General features: G+C 41.0%; 1 protein-coding gene across 2 annotated transcripts in view; it reads right to left on the reverse strand.

Annotated features, from left to right (window-relative positions):
* stk10 (serine/threonine kinase 10) overlaps positions 1-13727 on the reverse strand; it is a 113785-nt gene that overhangs the window by 83845 nt on the left and 16213 nt on the right. For both annotated transcript variants that reach the window (XM_073067667.1, XM_073067666.1), the window contains exon 2: positions 925-1089. In XM_073067667.1, the coding sequence (XP_072923768.1) occupies positions 925-1089 (165 nt within the window). The remainder of the gene's footprint in view (positions 1-924; positions 1090-13727) is intronic.

Raw genomic sequence — 13727 nt, forward strand, 5'->3', positions numbered from 1 at the left:
AGGTGTTCGAAGCTGTCCGCAATTTCGATCAGATCTCACCAATGTAGAGAAGGAGCACCAGATATAATTGATATCCTCAGCAGATTAGCAGGTGAAGGGCTCCAATGTAGAGCACCTCCCAAGGAACTTCAGGATAGATATAGAGTGGAAATTCTAGATATTGGAAGATACCAGGGCAGGTAACGAAGTTCAGAGAATGAAACACTCTTGGCAGACTGCATGGGAATTTAGAGGTGAAAGATTTCATGGGTAGGATGCGATTATGTTAAGAAATATATCCTTGAGGAGGAACAGAAAGGCAAAGAGGAGAAACAGCACAAACATCAAGAACAAAGGTTCTGAAATTTGATAGTGAAAGAACGGAGCAAGGGCCAGATCAAAGTAACGAGTTTGAAAAAGAAGCTTTAACAGCTTGCCAAGAATGTCTCATAATAAGATTTAATCTTTTTAATTCAGTTTAACAATACAAGCTATTGTGTCAAGATCTGAACACAGATGCAGAAATATTTTAAAGAAAAAGGCACACTGTTTTATATAGCTCTTATACTTTGTAGGAGTATTCAAATCTTACTTTTCTGCAATGCTTGATGTTTCCAAATACACTAAGGTACATTGAGACTCTACAACACTTGTGAACTATCTATCGTTTGTCTGAGAAATTTCAGAGTTTTAGCTTCTGTAATATACTATCATGTTGGAACAGAGCATGGGGACATATCCACAGCTATTTTCACAAAACCGCCAAAGTCCTTTGGAAATCAAGGGTGGAGAACGTAGAACCATACTTTCAAGGCAATTTCCAAATAAATCCTGGCAACCTTCACAAGAATAATGCCAGGGTCTTGCCCCAGGTTCTTTACATCCTCAAAGTAAACAACTAAAAGGATTTTACATTATAGAATAAAAATAAATTGTCATTCTTACCCATAACTTATTCTCATAAAAGAAAGCATCCAGCTGTTTAACAATATAAATATGGTCACACGAGGCCAGAATCTCAATTTCCACCATGTAGTCTTCAAGTTCTTCTTCACTCTTGACTTCAATAACTTTTGCAGCAGCTAAAATTCCAGTTTCCTTGTTTTTGGCCTGTAACAGAAAAAAACAACTTGTTTGTGACAAACAATATACAGTATAGAAATTTGTCAAAAGGAAAATCAAACGTTTAACATCTCCACCCCAGTTAATCTTTTTTGTCCTGTATTTGCAGAAGTATCATTAATTCATGGTTAGGGAGTTCCAAGTCTAGACATAGTGAAGAAAAATGATGTGCAACTTAGAAAGGAGCTTGGAGGTATCAGAATTCCCATGTTGCTTTGAAATGATCTTTCTAGGTAGCAACGATCACAGGTTTGGGAAAACTGTAGAAGAGTCTTGGGCAAGCTGTTGCACTGATGTTTTTATAATTCACAACATAGATGCACTTCAAAGATCTTTTGCCTGGGTAGAATTGAGCACTGGAGCTACACTCGTTTGAGCAAGTATTCCATCGCACACATAACATGCCATGTAGATGGTAACAGACTCAAATCAAGAAGAGTGTCACATGATACATGACATCGCGCCTTAGACAACGCATGCAGCTGGAGTAATTACGATCGGTCTGGTTGTACAAGTGGTTTTTAAAAAATGAAAATATTAAGCCAACTTTAATCTTATTGACAGGCAGCCTACCACTGTTTCCATGATGGTAAGAAAGACAGTAGATTGCAATGTGAATCAGCACAGACTTCAGAAATGACAGGCAGGATAAATTGGGAAGGTGGGGTGCACTTACAAGAAATGTAGTGAGATTCTTTGGAAGAGTTAAAACGACTGCTTAAACAAAAGTGAAAGCATAATGAGCAGAGAAATGTATAATCTTAATTTTAACAAGTTGAAAAAAACCATTGAAACAAATACAAAGTTCAAAGTAACATTATTATTAAAGTACATTCATGTCACCATATATAACCCTGAGATACATTTTCTTGAGAACATACTCAATAAGTCCAGTAACCATTATAGAATCAATGAAGGACTGCACCAAGAAGGCAGACAACCAGTGTGCAAAAGACAAATTGTGCATATACAAAAAAGAAAGAATATAAGCAATAAATGAAATGAAGAGTCCTTGAAACCAAGTCCATAGCCTGTGGGAACAGTGAAGTTATCCCCTCTGGTTCAGGAGCCTAAAGTTTGAGGGGTAATAACTGTTCCTGCACCTAATGGTGTGAGTCCCAAGTCATATACCTTCTTCCTAATGGCAGCAGTGAGAAGAGAGCATGACCTGGGTGGTGGGGGTCGCTTATGGATGTTGGCCTTCCTGCAACAATGCTCAGGATGTGCTCAATGTTAGGGACAGGTTTATCTGTGACAGACTGGGCCGCATCCACTACTCTTTGTAGGATTTCCTATTCAAGGCCTTTGGTGTTTCTAGAACAAGCTGTGATGCAGCCAAGATACTCTCCACCACGTACCTACAGAAGTCTGTCAAAGTTTCAGATGTCATGCTGAATCTTTGCAAACTCCTAAGTAGGGGTGCTGCCTTGCTTGCTTCCCAATTGCACTTATGTGCTTCCCCCACGACAGGCCCTTTGAAATAATAACACCGAGAAACTTAAAGTTGCTGACCCTCTGATCCACCAAAGAGGATTGGCTCATGGACCTCTGGTTTACTCCTCCTTGGGTGGATAATCAGCTCCTTGGTCTTGCTGACATTAAGAAAGAGTTTGTCATTGAGGCACCACTCAGCCAGATTATCAGTCTCCCTCCTATATGACTTGTCAGTACTTTTGCTTTGGCCTATGACAGTGGTGTTGTCAGCAAACTTGTAAATGGCATTGGAGCTGTGCTTAGCTACACAACCATAAGTGTAAAATGAGTAGAGCACACAGCCTCGTGGTGCACCTGTGTTGATGGAGATTGGGGAAGTAACGTTGTTGCCAATCAGAACTAGCATGGGTCTGCAGTTGAGGAAATCAAAGATCCATCTACACAAGGAGGTACTGAGGCCAAGGTCCTGAAACTTATTGATTAGTTTTGAGGGATTGATGGTATTGAATGCCAAGCTGTAGTTGATAAAGAGCATCCTGATGAATGCATCTTTGCTGTTGGTGTTGAGTGAAGAGCCAATGAAATAGCATCTGCTGTGGACCTGGTACGATGGTAGCAAACTGGAGCAGATCCAAGTTGCTTCTCAGGCAGCAGCTGACATGTTTCATCACCAACCTCTCAAAGCACTTCATCACAGTGGATGAATAATCATTGAGGCAGGTAATTATGTACTAGGCTTGAAGCAGGCGGGTACCTCAGACTGAAGTGAGAGGTTAAAGATCTCAGCGAACACTCCAGCCAACTGATCAGCACAAGTCTTTTTGTGGGATCACTCTCCTGAAGGATGCTCTCACGTCAGCCTCAGAGACTGAAATCATAGGATCATCGGGGGTTGTGGGAGTTTTTGATGGCTCCTGCAAGTTCAGATGGTCAAAGCAATCATAGAAGGCATTGAGCTCATCTGGAAGCAAAGCCCTCTTCTCACCCAGACACTATAAGAGGTGATAGCATTCAAGCCCTGCCAGACCTGACAAGCATACTTCATTGATTCAAGTTTAGTCCAGAATTGCCACTTCATCCAGGAGATAGCTTTCCAAAGATCATAGCTGGACATCTTGTATCTTTCTTGGCAAGAAATCACAAAAGATTACTTTCAATTCTTCTTCAAATACTGAACTGAAATATTAAATTCTAATTCCTTTAGTTTGCCTACATATTCAAACAACAGAATATGATAACCAGCCCATTGACTGAACTTGGTACGTGGCAATGCACATTCATTCTTCTGGTGTGAACTACAAAGCCTGCTGTACCAAGCAGCTTTTCTTACTGCAAGTAGCCACCTGCATGCAATCTTTTGTTTAGTCTTATCAGAGCCAAAGATTTTGGCACGGCTAGAGACTGAAGCACTGGTGAAGCCAAAACCCTCAACTTGAATCCCTAGCAAATTGATTCTTTCTTCATCTTATAATAGTATCATGACCAACATGATGAGATAGCTTCTGAGATAGCTCCCTATCAATTTCACCGGATTTCCCCCTTCATTTCCTCCACCCCTCACCCTTTTCTCTAAAGTGAGAACACTTTTTTACCTTTAACGTTTGCTGGTTCAAAGGATAGACATCAACTGAAAGGTCAACACTTTCACATTCCTGTCTGAATTGCCGAGTATTGCAACTGTAATAACATTCGGTTGTCTGTATCAATGCACATTAGTAGCCCAAACCTCAACCACACAAATCCTGTATTTTCACACTACTTTCAATACACAGATACATTTTCTGTCTGTCACTGCCCAGAGGTGCTAACATTAGCAGGACTGAATTTGGACAGATTTATCTCTTGAACATTGATGAAGGTAGGACAGTAGTGTATATGGATTTCAAGGTATTTTATAAAGTTTTCCATGCAAGGCTCCTTCAGAAAGTAAGGAGGCATGGGATCCAAGGAGACCTTGCTCTGTGGATCCAGAATTGGCTTGCCCACAGAAGGCAAATGGTCATTGTAAGATGGTTCTTATTCTACATGGAGGTAGGTGACCAGTGGTGTTCCACAGGGATCTGCTCTGGGACCCCTCCTTTTTGTGATATTTATAAATGACCTGGGTGAAGTAGAAGGGTGCGTTAGTAGGTTTGCTGATAACAAAGGTTAGGGGTGTTGTGGATAGTGTGGAAGGTTGTCAGAGGTTACAGTGGGACAATGCAGAACTTGCCTGAGAAGTGGGAGATGGACTTCAACCCAGATAAGTGTGAAGTGGTTAATTTTGGTAGGTCCAGTTTGAAGACAGAATATAATATTAATGGTAAGACTCTTGGCAGTGTGGAGGATCAGTGAGATCTTGGGGTCTGTGTCCATAGGACACTCGAAGCTGCTATGCAGGTTGACAGTGTTGTTAAGAACGTGTGTGGTGTGTTGGCCTTCATCAATCATGGGACTGAGTGGTAATGTTACAGCCATACAAGACCTTGTTCAGACCCCACTTGGAGAACTGTGTTCAGTTTTGGTCACCTCACTACAGGAAGGATGTGGATACTATAGAGAGAGTGCAGAGGAGATTTACAAAGATGTTGCCTGGATTGGAGGGCATACCTTATGAGAATAGACTGAATCAACTTGGCCTTTTCTCCTTGGAGCGACAGAGGTCGAGAGGTGACCTGATAGAGGTGTATAAGATGATGAGGGGAAGTGATCATGTGGATAGCCAAAGGCTTTCTCCCAGAGCCGAAAAGGCTAACATAAGCGGGCATAGTTTTAAGGTGTTTGGAAATAGGTATCAAGGGATGTGAAGGGTAAGTTTTTCCCTCACACAGAGTGGTGGATGCAAAGAATGCAATGCACTGCCAGCAGCGGTGGTGGAAACGGATACAATAGGGTCTTCTAAGAGCCTCTTAGATAGGTACATAGAGCTTAGGAAAATAGAGGGCCAAGCGTTAGGGAAATACTAGGCAGTTTCTACAGTAGGTTACATGGTCGGCACAACATTTTGGGCTGAAATGTCTGTAATGTGCTATAAATTTCTATGTTGTATGCTTATGTTCTATGAAGATCTGCGCTGACCTCATATTCCCACTGCCTTAACAGTGACAGCCTTCCTCTTGTCATTACCTGCCACGCCACGAGCCTCCACATCCAACACATCACTCTCCGCAACTTCCACCATCTCCAAGGGATCCAACCACCACATGCATCTTTAACTCCCCCCCCACCCCACTTTCCACAGGGATCACTCCCTCTGTGATTCCCATGTCCATTCGTCCTTCCCCACTCATCTCCTTCCCACCACTTTATCTCTGAAAGTGACCAAAGTGCTAGACCTGCCCATTCACCTCCATTCAGGGACCCAAACAGTCCTTCCAGGTGAGGCAACACTTCACCTGCAAATCTGCTGGGGCCATGTGTTGTGTCTAGTACTCCTGATGTGGCCTCCTCTATATTGGTAAGACTTGTCTTAAATTGGAGGACCACTCGTCAAGCTTCTCTGCTTCATTCTCCGTAAGCAGAACTTCCCAGTGACCAAATATTTAAGTTCCATTTCCCATTCTGACACATCGTTCCTCGGCCTCCTCTTGTGCTACGATGAGGCCACTCTCAGCATGGAGGAGCAACACCTTATATTCCTTCTAGCTAGCCTCCAACCTGATGGCATGAGTATCGATTTCTCCTTCCAGTAAAAAAAAATTCCCACCCTCTCTCCTCTTCTTCTATACCCACTCTGCCCACTTAACCCCCTAACACCATCCCATGTGACCCTCCTCTTCCTTTCTTGTCTCCCATGGTCTATATTCTCCCCTCCTATCAAAGTCCTTCCACTCCAGCTCCACCTTTCCCACCCACCTGGCTTCACCTATCACTTTCTACCTATCCTTCTTCCCCTCCCCCACTGTGTTTTCTTTCCAGTCCTGAAGGAGACTCCGACCCAAAACGTCGACTGTTTATTCATAGTTTCCATAGCTGCTGCCTGACCTGCTGAGTTCCTCCAGCATTTTGGGTTGCTTTGAATGTGGGCAAGATGGATCTCCTACCTCATGTGGCACCTCTCCAGTTTTTCAGTTATACAACCCTCTTTCCCCTAAATATGTTATATATTGTTAAATATGTTCAGTCAACAAGCCCAGCATATACCACCTAAATAAAGGGTACCGTTTACTGCACTACCAAATAGAAATATCAATACAACAAAGAGTTGACAAAGCTAGTCAAAACAAGAAATAGTTTCACTTGCTACAGCTTTTCTGAATTGTGAAACTGTACATTATTCCTCAGTCTTTCAGGTTACCTGTAACATTTGAGAAAGTTTAATTTAAAGAATTACTGGCAAAAAGGTGACGTGGAATTAACTACAACTTTTATTTCAAAGACCAACAGCAGCACAGATTGAACAGGCCTTTCTTCACTATGCTTCTATTTCAGGACTATGTCACTTAATAACCTAAATCAAAATTGTTTTAAATTTAATAGTGGCATGGGGCACCTCTTACTGACTCATTTTATATATAGCAACTGTACTTAGATTATTTTCTACTGTTCTTGCAGTAGGAACATTCAGAAACACAGAACTGTCACCATTTAAGTTACAAATGTTGTCCTTCATTTGTCCCACTCCACCCAAAATTCCAGTTCCTTAAATGCTGAAATAGTTCTCTTTTGCTCATTCTACTCAAAATTATCTGATCCACCCATTTCCTATCCCCACACATGCCATTTTCAAGATACATGAGTTTCCGTTTCTAAAACCTAACGGTGATCTCAATACAGTGAATTCAGTGAAACCACAAAAAAACACCCACCCCATTTGCAGCTCCAAGTCAAATGCACTCATACAAACAAGAGGTCAGATTCACTCAAGCTCCATCACATCAACATGAGGAAATAGCCTCATACCTGCCTTGCATTAAAAAGTCTCTTCTTTCAAACTGCATATCAAGAATATAGTGTACTTTTGAGACAGTTTAGTTGCCAGCTTTGACATCATAGACCTTTAAACTAAATGAGTGGGAGAGTTTTATTCCTAAATAATTGCCAATTTATAGCAATCCAATTTTACCATTGTGCAAGCTGTCTCACATTTACATTATAACAGCCAATGAGATGACATGTTACCAACAAGCTCAATTGAATGTCTCAGCATAACAAGACTATTAGATATTCTATCAACCAAAAATAGCTAGGCCAAGTCCACTAACAACTTAATTCTGCATAATCATTTGATTCTTTGGATCTGGTTCGACTTTCCATTATGTTGGTGTTTCACTGACAATGAAGAACATTTAGCTGAAAATCATTTCCGGCTCATTTCAGCAGTGAACAAAGTACTTTCGCCAACCAAGTAATTGAGACAGATTTATGAAAAAATATTCATTCATATTTAAGCAAAAAAAAAAATTGGAAAACACGTAAAGTGAAGGTTTAAGAATTAGAGTTGGAGCAATACAGCACCAACAATACAATCCCTTTGGCTCAACCTTCTCAGCCAATGGGAGGTGGGGCTTAGGGTGAATGTAGGATATTTTGATTGGTTTTTAAATGATAGCTGCCTCAACTACTTCCTCTGGAAGGACATTCCACATACTCACCACCCTCTGAAAAATTTGCCCTCTCACTAAATCTCTGCCCCTTCTTTTGGACTCCCCTGCCCTGGGATAAAGATTGTTACTTTATCTCCATCTCTCAATTTTGAACACTTCTATAATATCACCCCTCATTCCACTACATTCCAAGGGAAAAGAGCCAAGCCCTAACCTCGCCCTTAACTTAAGCCCTCTAGTCCTGGTATCAGCCTTGCAATTCTTCTGTACTCTTTCCAATTTAGCTACGTCTTTCCTAAAATAGGGCGACCAAAACTGTGCAGAGTTCTCCAAGACCAGCCACAGCAACAACTTATACAATATAGTGTTTCAATTCTGATGTTCCGTGCACTGACTGATGAAAGCCAGCATGCTAAAACACCTTTTCACCATCCTTTCTACCTGTTAACCTACTTACAACAAACTGCACTTGTACTTTGCGGTCACTCTTTTAAACAAATTATTAACTCCCGAGTGCCCTACTAATCATAGCACAAGTTGTATATTCCAAAATGCATCACCTCATACTTAACTGTACTGAAATCCATTTGCCACTCCTCAGCCCCTGATCACTTCCCTAACATATAGATCCCCCTGTAACCCATGATAATCGTTTTCACTATCAAGAATTCCTTAATCTTGTGTCATCTCTAAACTTACTGCTCAAGCCTTGTGCATTCACATTCCAATCATAAAAATAAACATAACTTCCAGATACTGACCCCTGAAGTAGACTATTAGTCACCAGATGAGGCATGTTCCAGATTATCAATCAGAGGAATAAATGAGTGAGATGGTATTCAGCCCAATAGTAAAGATTACAGGTTTAAGCTGAAAGGGCAAAAAATTTTAAAGGAGATATGCAAGGCAAGTTTTTAAATTGCACAGAGTTGTAGGTGCCTGGAGTGTGCTGCCAAGGGAGGTGGTGGAAGACTGCGATGTTTAAGTAGCATTTAGAACTACAATGGGCAGGCAATGAACACAGGAAGAAAGACCGAGTTCAGGCAGATAGGATTAGCTGGATTGGCACCATCGTTGGTACAGACATAGAAGGTGACTATCCAGAACGAGGGGTCACAGTTTAAGGATAAAGGGGAAGCCTTTTAGGACCGAGATGAGGAAAAACTTCTTCTCACAGAGAGTGGTGAATCTGTGGAATTCTCTGCCACAGGAAACAGTTGAGGCCGGTTCATTGGCTATATTTAAGAGGAAGTTAGATATGGCCCTTGTGGCTAAAGGGATCAGAGGATATGGAGAGAAAGCAGGTACAGGGTTCTGAGTTGGATGATCAGCCATGATCATACTGAATGGCGGATCGTGTTTCAAGGTAACTTGAATGAATACTGAAGAGGTTAATATCTATAATTATCACAGGATTCTTTCTCTGGACACCTCCGTATATTGATAGAGAGAAAAATGCACATCTTGGTGTGATTGCCTGTGAATATCCATTAGTCCATCGCACCCAACATCCAGGTAACCTTGTTAGTTAGCACAAGGTAATGCAAGGTAATACAAGCAGGTAAGATCATGGGGGGTGGGGGGGGGGGGGGAGAGAAGGTAAATATACACCTTGTTAAGAATTCTGATGTTTAACAATAAATACAATCTGGTAAAACTGTTTTCCCTCTTTATCTAACAACACACAAAATGCTGGTGGAACACAGCAGGCCAGGCAGCATCTATAAGGAGAAGCACTGTCGACGCTTCGGGCCGAGACCCTTCGTCATTTTCGCATTTCCCCCTCACCCCACTACTTTCAAATCTCTTACTATCTTTCCTTTCAGTTAGTCCTGACGGAGGGTCTCGGCCCAAAACATCGACAGTGCTTCTCCTTATAGATGCTGCCTGGCCTGCTGCGTTCCACCAGCATTTTGTGTGTGTTGTTTGAATTTCCAGCATCTGCAGATTTCCTCGTGTTTGCTCCTCTTTATCTACCTTGTTTGCCTTCACTCTTCCCCAACAGGATCATTACTGTAGCTAACAATATGAATAGCATTCGTGACACACAAAATAGACACTCAACCTTGTCTGTTTAAACTTGAACAAAATACCCTGGAATAAATTTAACTCCAGGAACGCAATCAGCAAACACCTAAAACATCAAGATGGCAAGGAAATTATTCAAAAATAAATAATCCTCAAATGTAAAATTTTGCAAAAGGCTTTTCTAAAGTGCAAGATAGATTGGAACTAGTTGCAATCCAGTTTCAGACAAAAGTGCAAAGTTTATTACTTGTGGTAAGTTACAAAGTCAACCAAAATGTCTGTTGCCTAGGAACATATCCCAAGGAAAATAAGAATAGGACATGTGGCTCCTCTGCTACACCAAAGATCATGTTTCATCTTGACCTCCCTTACAGCCCAAAAGCCTAGCTACCTCCGCCTTGAAATATACTCAATGAAACAGCCTCTATGTTCAACACACAGAATCCCAAAGGTCTACTAGCTTCTGAGTGAAGAAATTTCTTCTTGTTTGGCCCCAACTGGATTGCATGGGCAATGTCTTGCTCTGAAACTACCTTTTGTCCTAGATAACCTTTCGTCTACCGCATGAAACCCCATCAACCTTTTGCTTCAGTACGAACACCCACCTCTCATTCTCTTAACTCCAGAGAGTGTAGGTACCTCTTAAGAATACCCCTTCACCTAGGAATCAATCCAATGAAATATACTGTACCACTAACTGCCTCCATGTATACCTGTCCTTAATCAAACCCATCACTGAGCAAAACCAGATACACTCAGTGGCCACTTTATTAGGTACATCATTACAGATGCTTATTAATGCACCACAGCAGAGCACCAGTTAGCACAACACTATTACAGAGCATGTGTTCCAGAGTTTGGAGCTCGATTCTGGCGCCATCTCTAAGCAGCTTGTACATTCTCCTGATGAACCATGTTGGTTTCCTCTGGGTGCTCCAGTTTCCTCCCAGTCTAAAGGTGTGCCAGTCAGTAGGCTAATTGGTCATTGCAAATTGTCCTGTAATTAGTCTAGTATTAAATAGGAAGTTTGCTGGGTGGTGCAGTTCATTGGCTGGAAATGCCTGTTCTCTAAATAAAACAAAAATTAAAAATAATGCAAATATCTAATTAGCCAATCATGTAGCAGCAACTCAATACATAAAAACATACAGATATGGTCAAGAGGTTCAGTTGCTGTTCAGATCAATCTTCAGAATGGGGAAGAAATGTGATCCAAGTGACTTTGACCTTGGAATGATTGTTGGTGCCAGATGGGGGTGTTTTGAGTATCTCAGGACTGCTGATCCTGGGATTTTCACACAGAACAGTCTCTAGAATTTGCACAGATTAGTGTGAAAAACAAAAAAATCCATTGAGCGGCAGTCCTGAGGGCAAAAGCACCTTGTTAATGAGAGAGGTTAGAGGAGAATGGCCAGACTGAGAAGGTGACAGTAACTCAAATAATTAGGCATTACAACAGTGGTGTGCAGAAGAACATCTGTGAACACACAACACACCAAATCTTGAAATGAATGGGCTGCAGCAGACAACCACACCAGGTACTACTCCTGTGGCCACTTTATTAAGTTCACTCTTGTACCTAATAAAGTGGCCATTGAGTGTATCATCACAATATTTTGTCCAGAAATACAGGAAAGTGCATGCTAGACATAAATGCAAGTTAAATGTCTTTCACAATGTGCACATTACAAAACAGGAATTTCCTTCTCTTAATTGCCACATACTTACAACAAACGCCTAAGACCAAGTCGCTACAATTGTGCTGAACCACTTCCTAATAATTAAAATTAAGCTTGAGCAAATGCATACCACTGGCTTGTTTGCATAGTAACTTGCTGTATTCCACTTGCTCAGTCATGTTCCTCTCCTGCCAGAACCTCTGTCAGAACAATAATGGCTGAAGAGACTCCCAAGTTCTTCAGATGGCTCAGCGTCCTCCCATAAGTGCAACAAGCTCTTAAAACATTAAACACAAAATGCCATTTCTAAGTAATAGACAACCTTCTACACAGTACATCCAGCAATAAGTGCCAATAATCAACAAGCGAAGACTCACTACCATTTGCCAGTTCATTTCAGGGGGCAGTTAAAAGTCAATCATATCGTTGTGGGTCTGCAATCTCAATATCAGCTAGGAAAGGCAAGTCAGAAGTCCTTCTCTAAAATGATTTTAGTGAATCAAATTAATTCTCATGACAATCCACCGGGGCTGGCAAACTATAAAAACAAACTGGATTTTAATAATACTTGATCATTAGATAACCATTATTTTGATTGCATCCTTAAAGAACAATTGAATTTTAACACTTTGAACAATCCTTGCTCATGTTGGATATCTTGCTAGAAAATGCCATGAGATCTAGAACTTACAAGGTCACCCCTTTTTGTGACATGATGCAGACTAGATTCTAACTAGATGAACCTTCGGTACATATAATCAAAAAGTCTGAGATGCAGACAAAAAAAGCAGTGATTATGGCATGCTGGTGTTTGACTCGTAATGTGATATCATTACCAAATTAGTCACCAACCCAGACAGATTTTACAGACTATGTTAATTTTCCTTCAGCTGAACTCAATGACCTGTTGGGTGCTTTTGTGAAACCTTTGGAGAATAATGTCCAACACATCTCAAGAATATCATTACTAACACCATTTCATTCCAGATTTCTTAACTAACCAAATCTGAATTCCATGGCGGGATCCAAATGTTTGTGCCCAAGTTTGTATATTTTTTGTCCAATAAATAACCTCAGTCTAACAGTTGGGTGCAGAGAATTTTGCCAATTTGTCCTCCGTTTTATGATTGTTTGCTTTACGCCACTTCGCTTTTACAGAAGACCTACATTAGTAACCTGTTTTCGCATTACAAAGAGGATTTTTGCTTTTACGAAAATTTTTCCCATATAAATTAATGGTTCTTTGCTTTATGCCATTTCGGCTTAAGAAAGGTTTCATAGGAACGCTCTACTTTTGTAAAGGGAGGGAGACACCTGTACTTTTAGAACCTGTGAGAGTGTAAAGTGTGCATTTTACCCACTATTGCGGAGCTGCAGTGGTGGTTTAGCATCTGAAGTTTATGGACTAAACCCAATCAATCCCAGTAAGCCAAGAGAAAAGTGGATGATTATATGGCTGATACCATTGACAATGCAATGAGACCAGGAGAATGAAGAGAAAAGGCATATTGCAGAGCATATCATGTGACTTTTGTTGAAGCCATCTAACATGACACAGTTACTTTACTTTATTGTCACCAAACAATTGATACTAGAGCGTACAATCATCAGTGATCAAACACGAGGAAATCTGCAGATGCTGGAAATTCAAACAACAACACACAAAATGCTGGTGGAACACAGCAGGCCAGGCAGCGTCAGCCCGAAACGTCGACAGTGCTTCTCCCTATAGATGCTGCCTGGCCTGCTGTGTTCCACCAGCATTTTGTGTGTTGTTGTTTAATCATCAGTGACATTTTTTTCTGCGCTTCGTGCTCCCTGAAGTACAAATCGAAGTAAATATAATAAAAATTTAAATTATAAATCATAATTAGAAAATAGAAAAGGGGTAGTAAGGTAGTGCAAGTCAGGTCCAGATATTTGGAAGGTACGGCCCAGATCCAGGTCAGGATCTGTTCAG

The sequence above is a fragment of the Hemitrygon akajei genome, chromosome 15, assembly GCF_048418815.1.
Source record: "Hemitrygon akajei chromosome 15, sHemAka1.3, whole genome shotgun sequence".
NCBI lineage: Eukaryota > Metazoa > Chordata > Chondrichthyes > Myliobatiformes > Dasyatidae > Hemitrygon > Hemitrygon akajei.